We start from the raw sequence: 24,777 nt of genomic DNA on the forward strand, positions 1-24,777 counted from the left end.
CTGGGACAGAGTCCCACATCAGGCTCCCTGCATGGAGTCTGCTCTTCCCTCTGCCTATGTCTCTGCCTCTCTCTCTCTCTCTCTCTGTGTGTCTCTCATGAATAAAAAATAAAATAAAAAAACCATGTGATGGTTAGACAAACTGTGGTTCATCTATACCATGGAATACTACTTAGCAAAAAAATTAATGAGTGGCTGATACATTCAACAACATGGATGAATCTCCTGAGAAGTCAGTTAAGTGAAAAAAATCAATCCCAAAAATGTAGATATTGTATGATTACATTTGGTTAAAAGGGTGATAGTTATTAAGGCGGGTTATGAGCACTGGGTGTTATATGTAACTGATTAATCACTAAATTCTACTCCTGAAACTAGTATTACATTGTATATTAACTAATTGGAATTTAAATAAAAACTTGAAAAAAATAACATTCTGAAATTTCAAAATTATGGAAGCACAGAATAGATTAGTAGCTAGCAGGGGTTAAGAAGGGAGTGGGGCTGGAGGAAAGAAAGAACATGTGTCTAGTGGCACCTGAGTGGCTCAGCCTTCAGTGTCTGACTCTTGGTTTCAGATCAGGTCATGATCTCAGGGTGGTGGGATTGAGCCCTACATTGAGCTCTGTGCTTATAAATGTGAAAGGTGAAACAATAATTCTTCCAGAAGAAAAATAGAATACCTTCATGTCCTTAAGGTAGGCAAAAGTTTTTAAATAGAATGAGGCATCAAATATAAATAAAATATTAATAAATTGAACTTCACTTAAATTAAAAGCATCTGTTCTTCAAAGACTTCATTATCAGAGTGAAAAGGCAAGCCATAGCCTGGAAAAGATATCTACGATACACATATTCTACAAAGATCTTGTATCTTAGTATGTACAAAAACCTACAAATAAATAGAAAAAAAACTACAAACTGATTTTAGTAAAGTAGTCAAAGTTAAACAGGCAGTTCAACAGAGATGTTATCCAGTTATCCAAGTGACTGGCATGTGAAAGGATGCTAACATGAGCATTCATTAGGGAAATACAAATTAAAAATCACTCGGAGATACCACTACCCACCTACTAGTATTGTAAAAATTAAAAAGACTGGCAATACCAAGTACTTAAAAGTATATGGAGCAACTGGAACCCTTTACATTCATTACTGATACAAGTGCAAATTGACACAATGACTTTGGAAAATGATTTGGTAGTATCTTCACAGATAAATATAAACCTATTTTATGATCTCTTGGATTCCTAATAGAAATGAATACTATGTCTACCAAAATATGTAAGATTGATCATAGATTTATTCATAAGAAAAAACTGGAAACCCACACAAATATCTGTCAATATAGAAAAATGTAGCAAGATTTAGAGTACTGCAGCCAGCAGACCTGTCACCTGTTTTGGTATGGTCAATGACCTAACAAAGGTTTACATTTTAATTTTTTAATTTTTAATTTTTTAAAGATGTATTTATTCATGAGAGACACACAGAGAGAGGCAGAGATGTAGGCAGAGGGAGAAGCAGGTTTCCTGCAGGGACCCTGATACAGGACTTGATCCCACGACCCTGGGATCATGACCTGAGCTAAAGGCAGACACTCAACCACTGAGCCACCCAGGTGCCCCAGGTTTTACATTTTTAAGTGGTTGAAAAAATAAAAAGCAGGAGTAGTATTTAGCAATATGTAAAAATTATATGAAATTTAAATGTCAGTGTCCATAAATAAAGTTTTATTGGAATACAGCTGCACTGTCTATGGCTGCTTTCATGCTAGAATAGCAAAGTTGAGGACATGTGACAGAGAACATCTGGCACACAAAACCTAAAATATTTACTAAGTGGCTGAAGAAATTTTTCTTACATCAATAATAAGGACTCATCTCAGAGTCTTAATGTTGACAAAAACATGCCAGACACGTATCATTACAGTACTGACTGCACTCAAATGAAGTTCAAGAATACATAAAAGTAATCTATGGTGCTAGAAGTCCAAATAACGGTCACTTCTAAGTGGAGTCAATGTTTACAGGGGAACATTCTGGCATCCTGGAAATAAATGTTCTCCATCTTGATCTGTGTGTGGTGATTGCCTGTGTATGCAAAAATCATGGAGATGTATATATTTCTTCATGTAAATTATTCCTCTAAAAAAAAAAAGACTAAGGCTGAATTTGCATTTTCCATCTCTCTTCATTTCAATATAAACCTAATTTTTTCAAATTATTTGCTAGATGAAATTATTTGTTTCTCCCTCTCTAAATCTTGAAAGAAAATTTTTGTTTTGTTTTGGTTTGGTTTTTTTGAAAGAAAATTGATGATCCGGGCTGCTCTGTCCAATTTAGGTAGCCACATAAAGCTGTTTAAATGGGAATTTATTTAAAATAAAATTTAAAATTCATTCCTCAAAGTAGCCAGATTTAAGAGGCTCAAGAGCCACACGCAGCTAGTGGCTACTGTTCTGGAGAGTGCAGATACAGAACATGGAATCAAGGGGCACTTAGGTGGCTCAGTGGTTGAGCGTCCGCCTTTGGCTCAGGGCCTGATCCTCGGGTCCTGGGATAGAGTTCTGCATCCGGCTCCTACAGAGAGCCTGCTTCTCCCTCTGCGTGTGTCTTTCATGAATGAATGAATACATACATACAAAAATACATCTCGAAAAAAAAGAACATGGAATCCAGTTTTACAGAAAGTTCTATTGGACAGCGGTGCTCCAAAATGTTACATAAATGTTACCCTCATTTACAGGTGAGGAAATAGAAGCCTAGAGATACCGCTATCACACGGTGCTGCATACACTTCTTTTCCCACATTCACTGCTCCAGGTGAACTCTCAGTAAATCATTAATTTAACAAATCCGTAATTATATAGGAATCTATTCTAAATTCATAACCACGCAGAGAAAAAAGCATTTTCCTTGTTATAAGTTATAAGATACTTAGTTGCAGACTGCCTGATTAATCCCAGGCATCTCCCTTATAGTCACACCGTCCGTAGACACTCACATAAGCCCGAATGGATCACACGCTTATCCATGAACATCCCCCTCATAGTCTCAAACACAACCTGACACACACCACACTCTCCCACAGTCCTCGCGTCCCCTGCAGGGGACACTTGGGTACAAACACGCGTCCTTGAAGTAAGCGTCAAACGCCGATGCCTCTTGGGGCAGAAACCTGGTAGTCACAAGTACTGGGTCTGAGCCAGGGCTCCTGTCTGAGAAACCCGCACCCTACCCCCTGGCCTTCTGCAGCTTTCTCAGCCCTGGACTACATTTCTCTGAAGGTATCACTTCAAGACCCAACTTGGTAACCCAACTAGGTGACCTCCTTGGGGTTTTCTGGGGGGAGTCACTTGAGTAAAACGAAATAGGTCGGCTCACACTTTCGTCAGCCGCTCCCGATTTCAAGGCGCTCCCGATTCCGGGCAGGCCGCAGAATGTTGGCCACTGCCTCTTGCATTCTGTGGGATGGAGCTGGTGGGGGTGGGTGCACACTTTTGGACTACATTTCCCGGAGGCCACCGCGTCCCCGCGCCATTTCGTACACTTATTCCGTTACGTCCCGACGCAAGGATCCAGTCTGCAGCGGCCAGGTGAGTGGACCGCCCCGCTGGGACCCGCACGCTGCGTTTGGTTTGTGGAGCGCCCAGAAGGAAGTGCCCACGTGGCGCTGGGAATACCGGTATGCCCGCTGGAGCTCGGTGCTGACAGGAGTCGGGACGATCCCGGCTCCGGACTGCGTTTCTCCTGAGTCGTAGCGCTCCTTACGGTTAATTCCTTACGGAAGTCGGCCTTGCCGTGGCGGGGTGGCTGTGCCCTTCTCCGCCGGCAATATCGGCTACCGTCACTTCGGTTCCGAGTGGCAGGGGCGTGGCGCCATTCGTCTGGTTCCCCCGCGTCGGCGGAGTGCAGTGCAGTTGGCACCCCTCTCCTCTGGCAAACTCGGCACCGTGACTTTGGTTCCGGGGGACGGGGTCGGAAATAGGCCATCCTGAACGTTCTACCGCGTGGGATGGGTGTGTGTCCGCTTCTCCGGCGGCGCGATGGGCCCATCTGCCGTCTTCTAGTGCTTTTGGCGGCTGGGATCCTTGGCACCTGTGTACCCCGCTGTGTGACAGGGACACAGTCCGTTGAGAATTAGCTGCTGTAATTCCTTCATTTTACTGTGCAGAGAACGAGCCTATTTGTGAAGCTGCCCTTATAAATGAGGATTTACACCTGCAAGTGCCCTAAGAAGGGAGAAGACCACCATAATAGGATGCCCCATTCTACTTTGAGGGCCCTGTGGGGAAAACCATCTAGCTTGAAGTTGTTGTGGGAGATGATCCTCAATTGTTTTGTCGGCTCTGAAAAGGGCTTGATAGCCTATGATTATTTTCTCCGTTCTACTTTTTCCAACAGAGCCGAGCAGGAAAGGGAACAGGATGTCTAAAAAGCTTGCCTAAAATAAGTTGTCATTTTCTTTCTTCCCTCAAGTTTCTGACTTTTCGAGATGTTGCTGCCTCCTGAAACATCTTAAGGAGAAACCAGCCAGGTGCCTGGTCCTTGGCACAGCTGTCCCTGTAAATGATGGCACCGCAGGGATGAGCTCACTAAGCTAACTACTTTCTCTAACCACGCTACACCTCTCCGTTCCACCCAATGACAAAGCAGCCCTTTCTGGACTGATTTTTGATGAGAGAGAACTATACCCTCTGGAGGATATTTGAAGATCTTTTTAAAAAAGATTTTATTTATTCATGAGAGACACAGAGAGGCAGAGACACAGGCGGAGAAAGAAGCAGGCTCTCTACAGGTAGCCCAATGGGGGACTGGATCCCAGGACCCTGGAATCATGAGCTGAGCCAAAGGCAGATGCTCAACTATTGAGCCACCCAGACACTCCAGATTTGAAGATTTTTAATTTAACTTTATTATGGAAATTTTCAAACATAGAAGAAAATAATATGAACCCCAATGTGCTCAACACCCAGCTATAATTTAAAACATTTGCAAATATTCTTATATCTATCCTTCCTCCTTTTTTCCCCATAGCATTTCAAGAATTATATAATTTTATCCATATGTATGCATATATAGCCAAAAAGAACATCATTTTTAGATAATTACCATGATGTTATCCCGACTTTAAAACCTAACAGTAATTCCATAATATTCGATACGCAGTATTTATTCAGGTTTCCCCAGTTCTTTCAAAGATAGGTTTTTACAATTGGTTTGTTCAAATCATGGTCCAGATAAGGTCTACACAGTGCACAGTGCTTTAATCTACAACAGTTTCTGTTCCAGTTTTTGCTTTTGTTTTGCTTTAACTGGTATCACTGATTTGTAAAACAAAACAAAACAAAAAACTAGATTATTTACAGAATATTCTGCGTTCCACTTTTTGGCTAATTGCTTCCTTGTGCCATATAATTTGTTCCCAATGCCCCATATTTCTGTAGATGAGTGGTTAGCTCTAGAGGCTTGATCAAAGTCAGATCATATTTTGTATAAATCACATTTTCAGGCAAAAGTAATTCATAGTTGGTACTGTGTACTTCTATTCATCATGTCCTGAGGCTTTTAAAGTCTGGTGTCCCACTTCTGGTGATGCCATATTGATCAGTATTCAAGTGCTGTCCACTTAATCCTTTTATAAAGTCCTCCCCATCCTGGGTGGCTCAGTGGTAGAGCGTCTGCCTTTGTCTCAGGTGGTGATCCCTGACTCCGGGATCAAGTCCCACATCAGGCTCCTGCAGGCAGCCTGCTTCTCCCTCTGCCTGTGTCTCTGCCTCTCTCTGTGTGTCCCTCATGAATAAGTAAATAAAATCTTAAAAATAAATGAAGTCCCCCTTCCTTTTTCACCTATGAATACAGGAAGGTATAGCATCCTCACCCCTCTGCCCAGCAAGGGGATTAAACTCTTAAGATACTACAATGTTTTGTGGCCCTTGAGGCCACACAGTACATAAACACATAGATACAGTATATCTATGGTATTAAAATTTCATAGTTGGATGGTGATAGGGAAAAACGTGGTGTCAAAAAAGACTCTTTGGGAGCTAATAATGAAAAAAAAAAGGTTAAGAAACACCTAAAGGTTATAATATCAATTTATGATTGATGGTGAAATCTATAATTTCCTTAAGGATTACACATAGTGACCTATTTTTTTTTTTTAAAGGAAACGGGTTTATTGGATGCACCACAAGGGGGCAGTGGGCAAGACAGTAAAGTAGAAGCTGTGTGCCTACCTACAGTGATTTAAAAAATTATCTCACTTCCTTCTGCATTTTTTAGTTCAAGTTCCATAAATAAGAACTTTTCTACATCAGCTGTTTCGGCTATCTGAAAATTCAGTTCACCTAGGAAGACAAAAGTCGATTTGATTCTTTCCCTTTATGGGTTAGTTTTCAGAGAAATAAGTTGGTGTCTTCCAACCTTCTAAGGAGTCTCAAAAGTGAGTCCATATGTAACTCATGGGTTTTTGAGATACATTTCATATGTTTCAAACCATTGTAATCCTTTTTGTTTTTTATCTCCAACTGCTCTCTGTTTAACCAGTGGGAGTCCTTTCTGGTCAGCTCCTATGTCTTTTGACACAATTGTATAAGAACGGATAGCTTATTTGCTTTCTGGCACAAGTTGTCCCAAGTTCACCTTGTACATTTTCTGTGCCAGACCTGAAATGAGCCATTTCTCTATGGAGTTCCAGTTCCCCTTATGGGGCTTGGCATATAGAGACAACATTGGATATTAGGAGTATTCATTGCCTATGGATATATAACAGACATAATAATTATTAATTCAGAATTCATAGAAGTTAATAAATTTCTATACAGTTGTCCCAGTACTGTCCTATATAGCTGTCTTTCCTCTGATCTGAGATCCATTCCAGAATCATACCTAGGATCACACATTTATTCAGTTATCACAACTCTTTAGTCTTCTTTAATCTGAAACAATTCCTGGGCCTTTTTGGGATCCTTCATTATCTTGACATTTATGAAGAGTGCAGGCCAGTTATTTTGCAGGTTGTCTTCAATTTGCATGTCTTCGATGTTTCCTCCTAATTGGATTCAGGTTATGATTTTTTAAAAAAGGATTTTATTTATTTGAGAGAGAGAGAGCACAAGTGAGGGGCAGAGGGAGAGAGAGAGAGAAGAAACAGACTCCCCACTGAGCAGGGAATCCAACAGAGGGCTCCATCCCAGGACCTGAGATCATGACCTGAGCTGAAGGCAGATGCTTAACTGACTGAGCCGCCCATGTACCCAAGGTTACAAGTTTTTGGCAAGTAAAGTGCTTCGGTTCATTCCCCAGTACCTTCAGTTACCTTGCGTTTTGTACTGCCTACGTTTGATAGTACTTTCTGTAAAAAAGTTAGTTCATAAGGCTCTTTTTTTTTTTTTTTAAGATTTTATTTATTCATGAGAGACATGTAGAGAGAGGCAGAGACCTAGGCAGAGGGAGAAGCAGGCTCCTCGCAGGGAGCCTGATGTGGGACTCGATCCAAGAACCCCAGGATCACAACTTGAGCCAAAGGCTCAACCACTGAGCCACCCAGGCGTCCCGTTCATAAGGCTCTTCTTAATCATCATTGTAATTAGAGGTCTTCTCAATTTAGTTTCAGTTTAGGTTTCTTTTATATAAATGAAGTTGAACACTTTTCAGATGTTTTTTTTTTTTAATTTTTATTTATTTATGATAGTCACAGAGAGAGAGAGAGAGAGAGAGGGGCAGAGACACAGGCAGAGGGAGAAGCGGGCTCCATGCACCGGGAGCCCGACGTGGGATTCGATCCCGGGTCTCCAGGATCGCGCCCTGGGCTAAAGGCAGGCGCTAAACCGCTGCGCCACCCAGGGATCCCACTTTTCAGATGTTTAATGGTCCATTGGGCTTTTCTTTTTTTATGAATTGTCTTTGTTTTGTTCTTATTAATAATGATTTTTAATCTTTCTCTTGGTTTTTAAAGTAAACTCTTTTGGTCATAGGAAGAGTCACTCTTTTTTATTTAAGTTGCAGATATCTTCTCCCAATTTGTTATTTGTGTTTGTATTCTTTTCTTGATGTGATTTTTAAATATAGTAAAATGTATTCATTTGATTGTAAGAAATAGAAAGGCTTGTCTCCTCTCAACTTAAAAAGAACTCAACCTTTTTTTTTTTTCTTTTAACATGCCTGTGGCCTGAATGTTTGACCCTTCCAAAAAATTTGTATGTTGAAATCATTGTGCCGAAAATGACAGTATTTCGAGGTGGAGCCTTTGGGAGGTAATGAGATCATGAAGGTAGATTCCTCATGAATGAGATCAGTGCCCTTATAAAAGAAGCCCAGTGAGGGTACAATAAGTCTGTGACCAGGAAGAGGACCCTCATTTGGCAAACCTGACTCCCTGATCTTGGACTACAAGCCTCCAGAGCTGTAAGAAATAAATTTCTATTCTTTATAAGCTGACTGGTCTGTGGTATTTTGTTATAGCAGTCCAAATGAATTAAGACTGGCATTTTTATGATTTTTACTTTTTTCATATTTAGATCTCTTATCCATTTGGAGTTAATCCTCGTATGTGGTATAAAATGTGGATCCAATTTTACTTTTCAATAACATTGATTAAATAATCTCTTTCCCTAGAGATCAGAGGTTCTAGTATTCCATTAAACTGTGTCTATTCAGGTGCCAGTAGTCAGTATTCTAGTTATAGAGACTTTATAGTATTTTTTAAATCTCTGTTTTCTTCTTTTTCTAGGCATTTCCTGGCTATTTTTGCTTTTTAAATTTCCTGCTTAATGAATTTAAATTTCATTTGTGTATCACCGTACTTGTTAGTATTTTTATTGGGATCATATTTAATTTATATTTTGATTTATATATCAAATATCCATGTTTGGAGAATTAACCTCTTTATAATATATCATTTTATCCCATGTATTCTCAGTCAGGGTGATACTGCCTCCCAGGGGATGAAAACTGGTGTTGGACAGGGGTGGAGTGAGAAAATCTTAGATACTGGAATTGTTTGTGGCTCTCCAAAACACAATTTAGCCAACAAAATCTTATTCCTCATTATTTACTCTCTCATTGACATTTCTTGGGTATCACATGAACAGCACCTACATTAAGGTCATAGAAGATATATGTATGCAATATAAATGATACCAAAAAAAAAAAAAAATCACTACTCCAAAAACTGTGGCAAATAGGTGGCTGTAAATGGAGAACTTTCAACTGATTGCTCAATCTTGAAGTTGTTATTACAAGAAGTGGCCTTGCATGGGCCCACTGGCTGCCTTGTAGATGTTATTTATATTTGATCATGCTTTTATGTTTGACTTGGGATTTGAGGATCAAATAAAAATGTTTTATTATTCTATAGAGTTATTCAACACCTCATAAAAGACAAATTTGGACTTAGCTAAGGAATGATTTTTTTTTCAAAGGATCAGTGCAGTGAGGGAAGGAAGGCTTGTAACTGGGAGAACATTCCAACTCCAAGATCTGCAGGCACCTAAAAGGTCAGGCAGAAAAGAATTTTCTTTTATACAGAGGGTAAACAAGGCCAGAAAGAACGGAATGTGGCGGCCTGGGATGAGTGGGTGTTCAGCTGTGTAGATTTTGTCCTCTGCAGTCAGCTGGGAAGGGGCTTGAGTCATTGTTAAAAGGGTTGTCTGCACTGGCTCAGAATATAGCATAGACCAGCCTTCAAGAGCCTGGGAGGAGGAGAGAAGTCTGACTAAAGTTTGGTCAAGTGAAGTTACCAAGCATTTTGTCCAGTTAGGTCAGTGGGGTCCAGCAGCCCGCCAATCATTTATGAAACAAGGAATGGCCACTTGGAGCTCTGCCTGGCCTTGTCCGGTTAAAAAGAGGAGGGGGGTAATCCTCCAGTCTTACCTAAGCTATATGGGGAAAGGAGATTCGTTTCATTTGGCTATTTCCCAAAGATTGAGAGGGTATCTCTCATCATGGCTATTTTTCAGGATTATAGATTTTGGGCAAAATTTAACATTGTGAAACCCATCAATTATGTCCAGTGCTGAGAAGTGAAAATGTTGACAATACGGGAATGAAGATCAAGCAACTATTTAAAAGTTTCCTCTATCTTGTAGAAGTTAAGTTCACTAACTAAAAGTAATTCTTAAGAAATTAATTTTTCCTTTTTCTGGAAGAGAATGGTTTTGAATGATATGTTAAAGATTTGATTACATTGTTTATATTATATACTTACATAAATATGTATGTCACAGTATATCTGTCCTATTAAAATTTCATGGTGGAGGGAGACAGGAAAAAAGGTGTCTAGAATGGCTCTTCAGAGAGACAATGGAAAAAAAGTGTTAAATGCTGTTCTAACCATTTGTTCAAATCTATTTTTATGTCTTTCAGGAGTATTTCAAGTTTTTCTTCTTGCAGCTTTTATGCATTTCTTGTCAAGCTTGGGCTTAGGTATTTCATCCTTCTTATGGCTTTTCTTTATTATGGTTTCTATGTGGTTATTGTTTTATATATAAAGGTCATTTCTTTATATAATAAATAATAAATAATAATAAATAATATAATGCTAATTTTATATCCTGCTAATTTACTAAGCTCTTTCATTATTTGTTGTACTTTTTTTTTCTTTCATTGTATCTCATGGGGTTTTTAGGCATGCTGTCTATTATATCTCTTAGAGGGAGTTTTGCCTATCCTTTTCCTATTCTTGTTGCTCTTGTTGATTTCTCTTGCCTTTTTATTTGGCTAAGATAGCTAATACAATGATAAATGATAGTGAGAGCAGTGGGTATTCTTGTCTTGTTTCTACTATTAACCTGAAGATAGAGTACTGCAATAAGAGGCAAACGAGCATTTCTTAGGATTAAAAAAATTCAATTCAGGGAACACAGATTCAGGTAGAAACCAAATAGTGTCCCACTTGTAAAGTGAAAGCAAGGATTTTTTTTTTTTTTTTTTTTTTTTTACATGAGTTAAGAAGAGGGAGGAAAAAAGGCTAAACTACTCTTGGTTATACACTAATCAATACTGATTATATCTTCAGAAAGTCCACAACCATCAGTCTTATGATCAGGATCTATTCTCCAAACAGAGAGGCATAAGGCAGATTCTCTGGAGTGGTCCTTCTTGCTTCATTTTAAAATGGCTCCACTCATGTCAGTTTTCCCTACTATCATTAAAATAGTCATCAATTCCTATTTCTTACTGTGTCCTTATCAGGAGTGGGTGGTGAATTTTGTGAAATTTTTTTGGCATTTATGAAGATAGTATGATTTTCTTCCATAGAACAAATAACATCGTGGATTCTATTAGTTGACATTTGAATGTCAAACCATCTTTTTATTACAGAGAAAGTCCCACATAATCACGATTGTTTTTTAACATGCTGGCAGGGTTTTTTTTGCTGGTATGTCAAAATTTGCAGTAGTATTTGTGATACAATAATATATTTGATTTTTATTATTTTATTTTGTTTTATTTTATTTTATTTTATGTATTTTTTAAAGATTTTATTTTATTTACTCATGAGAAACACAGAGAGAGAGAGAGAGAGGCAGAGACACAGGCAGAGGAAGAAGCAAGCTCCATGCAAGGAGCCTGACGTGGGACTCTATCCCGGGTCTCCAGGATCACGCCCTGGACCAAAGGCAGGCGCTAAACCGCTGAGCCACCCGGGCTGCCCTATATTTGGTTTTTATCCCTAGTTCTTGACTCAGAGCTCCTAACATCCTTGGAATTTTCTGAGTGATTAAAATGATTAAATTAAATTTATTAAATATAAAATAATTAAATAAATTAAATTTATTAAATTTATTAAATTAAATTAAAATGATTAAATTAAATTAAATTAAAGTGATTAAAATGATTAAAGTGATTAAAGTGATTAAAGCATTGGAACTTTCCAACCCATCCACTGACCTCTAGGAAAAGGGTGGGTGGCACTGGAGGTAAACGGCCATAAAAACTCTTGTACTTGGAGATACGATGAGCTTCTGGGTTGATAAACACATTGAGCTATTGTGAGGGTGGCACTCCCAGGGAATGGAAAGCTTCAAGCATGCCCCTTGTCCAAGCCAATACCTTGTCCTATGCATCTTTTCCATTTGTCTGTTCCAGAGTTCTGTCCTTTATGACAAATTATAAATGTAAGTAGATTACCTTCTTGAGTTTTGTGAGCCATCCTGGCAAAGTATAAAACCTAGGATGGGGTTGTGGGAGTCCCCAATTTATAGCTGATTGGTCAGAAGTACTGATAGCCAGGGATTTCAGATTGGCTTCTGGATTTAGGAGCAGCCTTGTGGGATTGTACCCCACAATCCCTATCCTAAAGATATGAGGTGCCCTGGAAAACTAGCACCCTCTGAGTTCCTGTTCAGCATGAGGATTAAAGAGAAGTCTGAACTGAATTCCTACTGTCTCGGGTGTATTCCATTGGATATGTAGGTAGGCTAAGATTTTTCTAAACTCCCTCAAAGAGATGAAATAAAGCTGGTTCCATGGTGCTTATTTTGTGGGCTCTGAGGCAAGCCTGATCTGATCTCATGGCTTCTTTTTCCCTCTCCAGCCCTGCCTTCTCTGGACTCTGCATATCTCCAGGAGAAGAACCCAGAAAACTGATCAGTCCTGACAGTACAGTTCTAAAAAACATGCCCCATGTGAGTTGCTATTTCATTTTTCCTTCTTGAAGTGCAATCAGTTGTTGTGTGAACACCACATTTTATTTATCCCAAAATTTTCTGCCTGCCTTAGTTGCCTAAGGGAATCATTGCTCCCCAATTTTTCCCATTCAGTGACTGACTGATCTTAGCAAAGAGCTCCATTCTTCTCTAAATGCTTTTCCCCTCACCAGACAGTGTTTAGGTGTTTTTTCAGTTCATTCTACATATTTTACATGCAAAGTCTTCTGCCAGGAGTCCTAAGGAAGCAGAAATGTCTCCCCTTAAGAGCAGTATTAGTATAATGGTTTGGTGAGGTAGTTATATGGAACACATGGCAAACTGATCTCTACAAACCTAGGTTTCCCACTTGGAAGTGAAAGCATTTCTGCTGGATCTTCCAAGTCTCAGTGTGTGACGACATTTTCTGCGAGGCTTTTAAGAATGGATGGGGGGGTGTCTGGGTGGCTCAGTGGTTGAGCATCTGCCTTCGGCTTGGTGTGATCCTGGGGTCCTGGGGATCCAGTCTTGCGTCCAGCTCCCTGTGAGGAGCCTGCTTCTCCCTCTGCCTCTGTCTCTGCCTCTGTCTGTGTCTCTCATGAATAAATAAATAAAATCTTGGGGAAAAAAAAAGAATGGGCGGGGAACTTAGTTCTGAGAAGAAGAGATCTTGCCTCTTGCATAGTTTCCTGTCGATGCTGTAACAAATTACTACAAACTTAGTGACTTAAAACAACACAAATTTATTATCTATACTTCTGGAGGTCAAAGTGAAATTGGTTTTACAGGCTAAATCAAGGTGTTGGTAGGTCTGTGTTCTTCTGGAGATTCTGGAGGAGAATCTATTTCCTTGCATTTTTCCAGCTGCCAGAGGCTGCCCACATTCCTTGGCTCATGGCTTCCTTCCATTTTCAGAGCCAGTCATCATCATTCTGACTTCTGCTGTCATTATCGCATCTCCTTCACTGACCCTTGCCTGCATCTATCACTTAAAATACTCTTATGATTACATTGGGCCCAACCAGATATCCCAGGATAATCTTCCCATCTAAAGATCCTTAATCACATCTACATTTGTAATATAAGGTTACATACTCAAAAGTTCCAGGGATTCAGATATGGACATATTTGGGGGGCTGTTATTCTATTCAGCACAACCCTCTTGCCCAGGAACCAATGGGGATGAGCAGCAGGTTTACCTTGGAGTTGGTAAGAATGTGTCAGTGATGCCTATAGCACCTGGATTGGCATCCATCTGCTTGCATCAAAGGAAATAGAAATAAAATCTTCCAGATGCCTATTCTCTTGAAAATTAGAGATTCTTAGGGCTCAAAGACATTAGAGAATTTAATTGAAATACTCAAAACAGGAAGATCATTGCATCCATAAAGTGGAAATATCAATTATATGACATAATATTGTGACTTAAAGAATTTGAATCTTCAAAAATTCTTTTTTTAAAAAGATTTTATTTATTTATTTATTGCTTATTTAGAGAGAACATGTGCACATGCAAGTGGTGGGGAGGGGCAGAAGGAGAGAGAGAGAATCCCAAGCAGACTCCCTGCCCACATAGGGCTTGATCCCAGGACTCTGGGATCATGACCTGAGCCAAAGTCAGATGCTTAATTGACTAAGCCACCAAGGCACCCGCCAAATTCTGTGTTTTAGATGGAGATTTATTAAAAATCTGGAAACATTTCATTAAATTTGTTTACTTTAAGGGGAGAAAAGAAGGAAAGAACTCATATTTATTGAGAATTTATTATTTTTTGAAAATTTGAAAGCTTAATATGCTGTGTAGCTCCATTTATTATTTCATTTAATCTGCATTCATTAATTAGATAACTTCATCTGCATTGTATTCTTGGACTTTTCTGGATAATAGAATTATCCTATTATACACAGTAAGTTTTGTCTTCCTATGCAACAGTAGGACTGATCAAGGATCATGTTGACACTATAGTTGAGGCACCTAGTTTCCTTTAATGTTACAAGGTATTCAGCCACAGCCTATTTACTGTGTTATCCCTTTCCTTCAAGCCCTTCTCTTTCTTTCCTCATTTTACCTCAAAGTCATTGTCATATTTTCACCGATAATAAATGGATTTGTTGTTTCAGTGGCTGGTGACTTTCAGGGATGTGGCCATCGACTTCTCACAGGAAGAGTGGGAATGCCTTAACTCCACTCAGAGGGACTTGTACAGGGATGTGATGTTGGAGAACTACAGCAACGTGATTTCACTAGGTAAGATCATCTTTTTCAATACGCAAAACTTGTCTCCCATATTTTCTGCCTCCTTCATTATCATTTTCTGATTTCTCTTCCCTAAGGAAAGGTTTGAGTTTTTTGGAGATAGAAAGGTAACCGAACTCCAGTAGTCCACTGCTTGGGTTGCACCAAATTGAACACAACCCAAGGAAACATTGAAAGCAAAGAACTTTTTATTACTTGTTTCATGTAAGGAAACCAGGATATCACTCTGAAAGCACCATCTCCCTGTGGGGTTAGTACAGGAAGTTTTTGTGCAGTGTATCGGGGCGAGGGCAGGGGGCTCATATAGGCACTCTGGTTCAGTTGCACACATCTGGCATTTCAGCGTGCCAGTGTGTACCTTGTATGTTCAAAAAATGGTGGAAAACTCTACCCATAGGAGGAGGTCTTAGTATTATAATAAGCTGAAAATACCTTCAGGTCAGCTCAAGTGGGCTTCTGTATAGGTCCTCAGCTCCCTTCTGGCTCACACTGACTCCCACATAAGGGGCTATTGGGCTGGACACACTTAGCAAAGGTCTACCAGGTGAAACACCTTTGTAGGGGTCTTCTCAGCTGGAACTGTTGGTTCTGCAAAACAAGACACATTCCTTCCCTGCTTTTGTCCCTTCTCTTCCTCCCTTCTGCTGATAGCTTTAAGCCCTCTTATTTGAATAACTTCCCCCTTGTATCCTAGCTAACAGGAGTAGACAGCTCCACTGTATACCTTCTTACTTCTCATCTTCAGACCTCCACATTTTCTTCTATCATTTCCTTCAGTGTCTTTCTGTGATGACCAATGGACTGGATTTGAATCTGGGATTCCCATATCATGACCATATCCCATTTCTTTTCTTTTAAGCTGGATGTTCGATCCCTAAACCAGATGTGTTTTCTTTATTGGAGCAAGGGAAGGACCCCTGGATGGTGATGAGAGCCATGACAAGAAAAAGGAGTTCAGGTGAATAAAGAGTTAGTCACATAGGAGCAGCTCTTGCTAATAATAACAACTGATCTGTGAGGTGGCACCACTTTGAGATGTTTATGTGAAGCTCTCTTCAAAGGCCTGTGGAAAGAAGTCTAAGATCTCAGCAGGAAGGTTATATCAATGTGAGTTTCCAAAAGGAATTTCCCTTCCAACTCACATTTACCACTCTTCCTCCCTCATATTCCCTTTTTGTTTTAATGAGGAAGCTACCTTTGGTTTCTTCCAGAGATATCCTCATATTTATTTTTTTTAATAGAGTTGGTATCGCCATCAACTTCGTTGAGAGCTTGCTGTGTTCTTAGATTAGGAAAATCAGGGACGATCTCTCAGAGGAGGTAATTTTGAATGCGGGCTTGAATGAAATTAGCCATGCAAAAAAAAAAAAAAAAAAAAAGAAAGAAAGAAAGAAAAAAGTGTGTGTTTAGACAGATGGAACAGAAGTGCAGAGCCCCTGAGGAGATGCTGAACTTCACTTATTTGAGGATCAGCAAGAAGGACAGTGTGGCTAGAATAAGAAAAGTAAAAGTAGAAATTAATGATGAAGTCAGAGGAATAGGCAGAGAACAGATCACGTAAGGCCATTTAGGCAAGGAATGAGATTTTATTACAAGCATGATAAGGAGCCGTTGGAGGGTTTTGTGTATATGAGTAAAGGGATGTTTGTTTAAAGATCACTCTGGGTGCTTATAGAGAATGAGGGTAAGAAGGAAAGCAGGAAGACCAGTTAGAGGTCTCGTTCAGGAGTCCATATTAGAGATAAGAGTGGCTTAGAATGGGGTTTAATATATGAAAGTGATAAAAATGGGTTATATTCTGGTTATATTTGATGGTACAATTAATAGGATTTGCTGAAGGATTGGAAGTAAAGGCATCAGAGTTTGGAAGCCTGCAGAAGAAAGTCAAGAGTTATGCGTTTGAGATGGCCATTAGATATTCTTAATAGAAAAGTTAGATAAGCATTTAAAAGCTTGAAGGATGGTAGGACTGAGGAATAAATATAAGGTTAATCTCTGGATTATGGGATTAGATTAGATTATGGAGGGAATTGGTCTAGATGGAAGGCAAGGTGAAGTCCAGGGGCTAAACCATAAGGCATTCCAGCATTTAGTTGGGAAAAGGATAATGATCCAGCAAAGGAAATTAAGGAGTAACTTAAGTAACCTGTGGTCTGTGATGCAATCTGGAATACAGAGGACTGGAAGCCAAGTGGCAAACATAAAGAGGAAGTGGTTAACTGTGAAAGATGCTGCTATGAGGTCAAGTAAGATGAAGGATGAGACTTGATTATTGGATTTGGCAAGACAAAGGGCACTAGTGACCCAGACAGAATAGGTTTAGAAATGAGAGGAATAACAACCTGATTGTAGAGGATTAAAAAGAGAACAGAGAAGAAATAAGACAACAATAAAAACTATTGTGGGAAAGTGATTTAACTCACCAGGAAGTGTTGAGGGCCATTTGAGGAATTCTCAAAAGTATAAATAGAGGACAAAGAAGTATGATTCAAGTTTGTATATGGAGTGCTATTTCAACTGCATAAAAGTAAAGGGAAAAAGCCTGGAAGGAAATATGGCAAAAATGTTAGTTATGAGGGTGGGAGAAAAGGGGCGGGGGGAGTGTTGACAGGAAATCCAGACATCTCTTTTGAAAAGTTTTACCAGGAAGGAGTACAGTAAATGAATAGGAGCTGCAGGGTAAATCAGAGAATCAAAGAGGTTGTTTTGTTTTGATTTCAAAGGAGAGCCTTTAAGATGGAGATAAATATTGGAGAGATATACAAGAGTAAGTGATCTGGAAATATGGGTGGTAGTGATCACAAAGGACGGTTACTCGAAATTGAGATTTTGGAAGTATTTCCATAATTGGAAATGACAAGGTCTATTATGTATGTCTACTGTGAGGGAGGGTAGATGGAGTGAGGTAGAGGAAAACAGTGCTTCAGGGGAAACAGTGTGCTCAAGGTTGCAATCAGAGCAAGAGGTGAAGAGAACACATAGAAGGGAGGGAGGCTGAGGTTACAGAGTATTTGCAGGACGCATACTGTGAAATCCTGAAGGCCTCCTGGTTAGAGTACAAGAGAACACTGCATCACAATAAAAGATGTCTAGACCTGGATGGGATGAGAGTCCTAGTGATGAACAAGAATGCAGGAACCTGGGGCTTTCCAGGAACATTGGGATACCTAGAAATGTCAAGAATTACAGGATTGGTCCTAGAGTAGTTTCTCTGGGAAAGATGAGTACTTATGCCTCTTATAACCTAAGGGTAGTGGCATTATTGGACTAAGAGTGTATAGAAGCCAAGACTTTCCGGGAGAAGCCAGCATTAATAGCAGAATATGGAGGTCTTACCAACATCCAAGAGGGGCCTCTCTTATAGGCTGTAGTGGGTGGAATGGCTGTCTTAATATAAGAGAGAATTACAGGTGCAACATTGCTGGAATCTGGGATTAGGGATGGCTTTTCAGGAATCACAAAGGAACGTAAAGTTTCAGGTGAACCCTGAAAGGATATAAAGCAGGTAGGGAGGCTGAGGGTAGACAGAAGAGCATTCCTGGCAAAGGCAACAGCGAATTGAGGGCAATAGGAGAATGGAGCTTGGTGCAATATGAGGTATCCTAAGAAGGCCCTTATATTTGGAGCCTCATAAGGAAATGGTGCCAGGTGTGAGTTTGGAGAGTCTGGCAGGGTCTAGACCAGGCTGGACCATCTAGGGGTTATAAAAATGACTTGGTGAGGGTGCTTGGGTGGCTCAGTCGGTTAAATGTCTGACTCTTGATTTTGGCTCAGGTCATGATCTCAGGGTCCTAAGATAGAGCCTTGTCAGTGGGCTCTGCATTCAGTGGGGAGTCTGCTTGAGGATTCTTTCCTTCTTCCTCTGCCCTCCTCCCACTTGTGTGCTCTCTCTCTCTTTCTCTCAAATAAATAAATAAATAAATAAATAAATAAATAAATAAAATGACTTGGTGGGTTATGAGCAGCATTTATTTTTATCATTTTGTTTTGTTTCTTAAATAAAATAACACAGAAGAGAAAAAATTTTTAAATATCAGAACGCATCCCATGTAGCAAAGATAATTCCATGACCTATTGGCTTTATGTATGTGTGTGTTTGATCAAAATATAGCATGTATTTCTTATCTTTGAATTTTGTCTCCAAAGCATTTGCAAACTAATGAAGAATCTTAAATAGGACAGTGAAATAGGACAATTTACATATTTAATGTATCACTTTGACTGCCAGATGGAAATTAGAAGAAAGAGTCTCAGGACATGACTGAGTAGGTTATTGTTCTGCTTCACACAAGAGGTGCTCTGGCTTTCTCTGAGTGTTGATAGTAGATAGGGATTGAGATAAGGCAACAGATTCAAGAGGAATTTCAGAGATTAATTCAGCAGGAGATGAGGGGCAAGGGGCACGGCCAAAATGAAAGAGACCTCCTAAAATGATTTCTGCTTTTCAGGCTATTTTGTCTTCTTTAGCCATCACCTCTTTTGCAGTTTTCTCATTTTTTTCTTCCATTAATTTAATGACAACAAAAAGAACTATTTAATCATGTTATTATAACATGGAGAACGGTTGGGTCTAAACTGGATTCATTTGATCCCTTACGCTGTTCCTCTAATCAACATATTCCAGTTGGGTTCTTTCCTAGGGTTTTGTAAACCATATTGTGCTTCTCTGACAAAAACAAAGTAAAAGCCAAATACTCTTATCCCAATACATTTTGTTGACATGAGTTGATGTTAACTGAGCTGTGTGGGGTTTTTTGTTTTTATTTTTGTTTACAATTTCATTCTGCTTTTCAGCGAAAGCATGTTTTCCTTAGATTTCTGCATCATTTCTCTTTAAAAAATTTTAGAAGGGGGAAGGGCAGAGGGAGAGAGAGAGAGAATCTTAAGCAGGCTCCATGCCCAGTGCAGAGCCCAGTGTGGGGGTGGATCTCATGACCCTGAGATCATGACCTGAGCCGAAATCAAGAGTTAGATGTTTAACCACCTGAGCCATCCATGCTCCCCTCTGACTCATTTCTAAAGACTGTTTAAACTTGATCTTACTGATTTATGTTGATTTTCTTTCTTAATATCATCCTCTGTTAATTTCTATAGCCTAGGTACAGTGTCATCAGAGACTATGCCTCACACTCCAGGCATATTATTATTATTATTATTTATTTATTTATTTATTTATTTATTTATTTATGATAGTCACAGAGAGAGAGAGAGAGAGAGAGAGGCAGAGACATAGGCGGAGGGAGAAGCAGGCTCCATGCACCGGGAGCCTGATGTGGGATTCGATCCCGGGTCTCCAGGATCGCGCCCTGGGCCAAAGGCAGGCGCCAAACCGCTGCGCCACCCAGGGATCCCCTCCAGGCATATTAGATAGTATTCTTTTACATTTAAAAGTTATACCTAGGGGCATCCCTGGGTGGCTCAGCGGTTTGGCGTCTGCCTTTGGCCCAGGGCGCGATCCTGGAGTCCAGGGATGAAGTCCCACGTCGGGCTCCCGGCATGGAGACTGCTTCTCCCTGCTCCTGTGTCTCTGTCTCTCTCTCTCTATGTCTACCGGCATGGAGACTGCTTCTCCCTGCTCCTGTGTCTCTGTCTCTCTCTCTCTATGTCTATGTCTATCATAAATAAATGAATCTTTTAAAAAAAAAGTTATACCTATAAATTTTTGTTCAGAACAACATAAAAGTTTCTTTTTAAAATTTATTTATTTATTTATTTATTTATTTATGAAAGACACACAGAGAGAGGCAGAGACACAGGCAGAGGGAGAAGCATGGTCCCCCTGGGGAGTGTACTGTGAGACTCAATCCCAGGACTCCAGGACCATGCCCTGAGCCGAGGGCAGACACTCAACCACTAGGCATCCTAGGCATCCCTAAAAGTTTCTTTATTGTGTGAGCTTGTCACTATTTCTAGAATATTATAAAGATGCTTTTCTGGGAAATATGAGAACATTTGGCCTTAAGTGGAATGTATTGGAAAGGAAGACTTGAAAAAATATATAAGGGAAAAAGAAAATACTGTATATGGTTTCTATGTTCTGGGGAATAGCTAAATAGGCATATTTTTTCTAAACTTGTAAAGCTTGGAGAGTAGGAGGATCAACATAAATAAATGAAATATAATTCTAGACTTGTAAAAATTGAAATAAGAATGAGGAATAAGGTACAGTTATAGAGATTAAGAGAAAGCATGGACCCAATTAGAGTTTTCAGGGGTAGTCTTTCTGAGCAGCTGCCGTTTAAATTAAAACATTTCAGATATAAAGGAATTGGCCATGCAGAGAGCATTTCTGGCAGATGGAACACCATATAAGAGTCTGAAATGGGAAAGAATTTGATATGTTCCAGGAACTTAAATAAAGCCAGTAGGGTTGGAGCATTGTTTCTGAGAATAAAAATGGCTCGATATGAGGTCAGAAATGTAATCAAGGAATGGATCATGCAGGGGCTTTTAGGCCATGAACAGGAATTTGGATTTTATTTGGAAGTACAAGGAGTAAACCATTGAAAAGTTTTAAGCTGTATTTTCAATTTTTTTCTATACCAGCAGCATCTGGAGAGATAGATAAATGAAGGAAAATTTGCATTTTTAAAGTTGCTGACAAATAGTGAATGTCAATAATGTGCAAATAATGATCCTAGGCATTAGAAATAAAGCAGAGAATGAAGCAAAGTCATTGCTTTGATTAAATATGGGGGAGACAGACAACGCACCAGCTTTAAAAATAGTATATCCACTAGTGAATAAATGAAATATAGGTGCAGTTCTATACTGGGTGTGTTGATAATGTGACATTTGAGCAGAAAACTGAAGTGAGAGAAGAGAGCAAGCCATGCAGATATCTGGGGAAAGAGCATTCCAAAAGGTAAACATGGAGGCATATGCTTGGCATTTTTGAACAGCAAGGAACTATTGTGGTGAGAACAAAATGAATAATTAGGAGCGGTAAGAGATGAATCAAAGTAGGGCAAACTCCCATAGACTAAAGTCAAATGTGCCATAATAAGTAAGAACTTTGGATATTATTCTAAGATGATAAAATAAGATCTGGGAAGATTTTTACAGGGGAGTAAATATGATATGAATTTTATTTTATTTTATTTTATTTTATTTTTAAGATTTTATTTACTTATGCATGAGAGATACACACACAGAGAGAGAGAGAGAGAGAGAGAGGCAAAGACATAAACAGAGGAGAAGCAGGCTCCATGCAGGGAGCCTGATGTGAGGCTCGATCCCAGGACTCCAGGATCACGCCCCGGGCCGAAGGCAGGCACTAAACCACTGAGCCACCCAGGGATGCCCTGTGATATGAATTTTAAAAGAATTCTTCTGCCTGCTGTGTGAAGAACAAATTGTATGGGCATAGTTCAAAGAACAGACCAGTTAAGAGGCTATTACTCTGAGAGACAGGTGGCTTGGCCTAGGGTGATAGTAGCGGATGTGGTCAGATACTCAATAAACTTTAATAGGAGAGGTAATAGGACTTGTTGATAGATTGGATATCTACATTTGATCAAATATTTCCATGGGAGAGTTTTTGCTATTAAAATCTTCCATGGTTGGATTCTAATCCACCTCCAAAGTCTGAGAACACACTTAGACTATTTTTCTAATTAACTTCCTCCCTATAAACTCCCTTTATTCCGTGTTTTCTCCTAGTGTCTTTTATTTTAATTGCACAAAATATTTCAGCACTGCTTGAGCCATTCTGTTCTTATAAGAATTTTATCTACCATTTTTACTTTAGAAGGCTTAAAAGTTTCATTTCTCCGTGTAAACCAAAACAGCAGGAATTTGCTTTCTTGTTATCTTCCAGACTTGGAATCCAGTTGTAAGATCATAAAGTCATCCCCAGAAAAGGGAGCTTATGAAATGGAATCACTGCAAGGGGAGAATATGAGGAAATCTTTCAGTCATAACTTTGATTGCAATGGTCTTAGAGATACTACGAAGGGCAAAGGAATGTTTGAGGGTCAACAGAGAAGTCAGGAAGGACTTCACATGCACATGAAAATTACCTGTGGCGAAAAGGCCACTCAAAGCCATTCTATGTTACCTACTCTTTATCAGATACATCCTACCAAGGAAAAATTATACAAATGTAAGGAATGTGAACAAGTGTTCAACTACCTGTCATGCCTTACTCAACATGAGAAAAGCCATAATAAAGAAAAACACTCTGAAGTTAAGAAAAGTAGGAAGACCTTCAGCCAAAAGCCAGCCTATATTCAGCATCAGAGGATTCAGAATGGTGAAAAGCCTTATGAGTGTATGGAATGTGGGAAGGCCTTCAGTCGTAGTTCTGATCTGATTCAACATCAGAAAATTCATACTAATGAAAAACCTTATCAGTGTAAGGCATGTGGGAAGGCTTTTATTCGTGGTTCACAGCTCACTGAACATCAGAGAGTTCATACAGGAGAGAAACCATATGAATGTAAGAAATGTGGAAAAGCCTTTAGTTATTGTTCACAGTATACTCTCCATCAGAGAATTCATAGTGGTGAAAAACCCTATAAATGTAAGGAATGTGGGAAGTCCTTTATTCTTGGCTCTCAACTTACTTACCATCAGAGAATTCATAGTGGTGAGAAACCTTATGAGTGTAAGGAATGTGGAAAGGCCTTTATTCTTGGTTCACACCTTACTTATCATCAAAGAGTTCATACTGGTGAAAAGCCTTACAGATGTAAAGAATGTGGAAAGGCCTTTTTATGTGCCTCCCAACTTAATGAACATCAGAGAATCCATACAGGTGAGAAGCCCTATGAATGTAAAGAATGTGGGAAGGCCTTTTTTCGTGGCTCACAACTAACTTACCATCTGAGAGTTCATACAGGTGAGAGACCCTATAAATGCAAAGAATGTGGGAAAGCCTTTATTTCTAATTCTAATCTTACTCAACATCAGAGAATTCATACAGGTGAAAAACCCTACAAATGTAAAGAATGTGAGAAGGCCTTTATTTGTGGCAAACAGCTTAGTGAACATCAGAGAATTCATACAGGTGAGAAACCCTTTGAATGTAAGGAGTGTGGAAAGGCTTTTATTCGTGGTGCATATCTTACCCAACATGAGAAAATTCATGGTGAGAAGCATTATGAATGTAAGGAATGTGGGAAGACCTTTTTTCGTGCCACACAACTTACATATCACCAGAGAATTCATACAGGTGAGAAACCCTACAAATGTAAGGAATGTGACAAGGCTTTTATTTATGGCTCACAACTTAGTGAACACCAAAGAATTCATAGAGGTGAAAAACCCTATGAATGTAAGCAATGTGGGAAGGCCTTTGTTCGTGGCTCACATCTTACTGAACATCTAAGAACTCATTCCGGTGAGAAACCCTATGAATGTAAGGAATGTGGGAAGGCCTTTAGTCGTGGCTCAGAACTTACTCTACATCAAAGGATCCATACTGGTGAGAAACCTTATGGATGTGTTCAATGTGGTAAAGACTTTAGACGTCATTCACAACTTACTCAACATATGAGGCTTCATAATTGAAAAAGCCTTGATTTTGATTTAATAGAAGGCTTCAACACTTCTGAAATGTTAGAGAACCCATATTATGTTCATAGTGAATGTAGTGATAGATCCTTTTGCTTGTGCTAAAAATCAGCTCATTTTTAGAAAACCTGTATTAATGAATGCAGAAATAACTTTTGGAACCCATTAAACATTTTTAAGAATCTCTATAGCTTTGGAATGTAATGCTGAAATATATTCTTTATTGAGCACCATCTCTATTTCACCATTTCCTGTGAAATTGGAGAAATTAATCTCTGTGTGCCTCAGTTTCTTTGTGTAAAATAATGGAATAATAGCACATTGATTAAATTAAAAATGATTAAATGTATGCAACTCTCTTTGGACAGTA

The 24,777-nt window shown here is 39.3% G+C and overlaps 2 protein-coding genes across 3 annotated transcripts in view; both read left to right on the forward strand.

Moving 5' to 3' along the window:
• Nucleotides 1-24,513, forward strand: part of LOC112928503 (uncharacterized) — a 59,760-nt gene extending 35,247 nt beyond the window's left edge. Inside the window, 2 exon segments of the mRNA XM_026010291.2 lie at nt 23,154-24,224; nt 24,226-24,513. Coding sequence (XP_025866076.2) covers nt 23,154-24,224; nt 24,226-24,390 — 1,236 coding nt within the window. The 3' untranslated portion in view covers nt 24,391-24,513.
• LOC112928479 (zinc finger protein 30 homolog) lies at nt 3,025-24,777 on the forward strand. Of its 2 annotated transcripts, XM_072756439.1 has the most exons (7): nt 3,025-3,598; nt 9,428-9,502; nt 10,371-10,430; nt 12,544-12,634; nt 14,756-14,882; nt 15,751-15,998; nt 22,711-24,777. In XM_072756439.1, the coding sequence occupies exons 1-6, from the start codon at nt 3,474-3,476 to the stop codon at nt 15,855-15,857; spliced, it is 585 nt and encodes a 194-aa protein (XP_072612540.1). In that variant the 5' UTR covers nt 3,025-3,473; the 3' UTR covers nt 15,858-15,998; nt 22,711-24,777. The 2 variants fall into 2 exon arrangements, with proteins under 2 accessions (XP_072612540.1, XP_072612606.1); XM_072756505.1 differs by lacking the exons at nt 9,428-9,502; nt 22,711-24,777 and having other exon boundaries at nt 3,566-3,598; nt 15,751-16,279.

This window comes from Vulpes vulpes, chromosome 1 (genome assembly GCF_048418805.1).
Source record: "Vulpes vulpes isolate BD-2025 chromosome 1, VulVul3, whole genome shotgun sequence".
NCBI lineage: Eukaryota > Metazoa > Chordata > Mammalia > Carnivora > Canidae > Vulpes > Vulpes vulpes.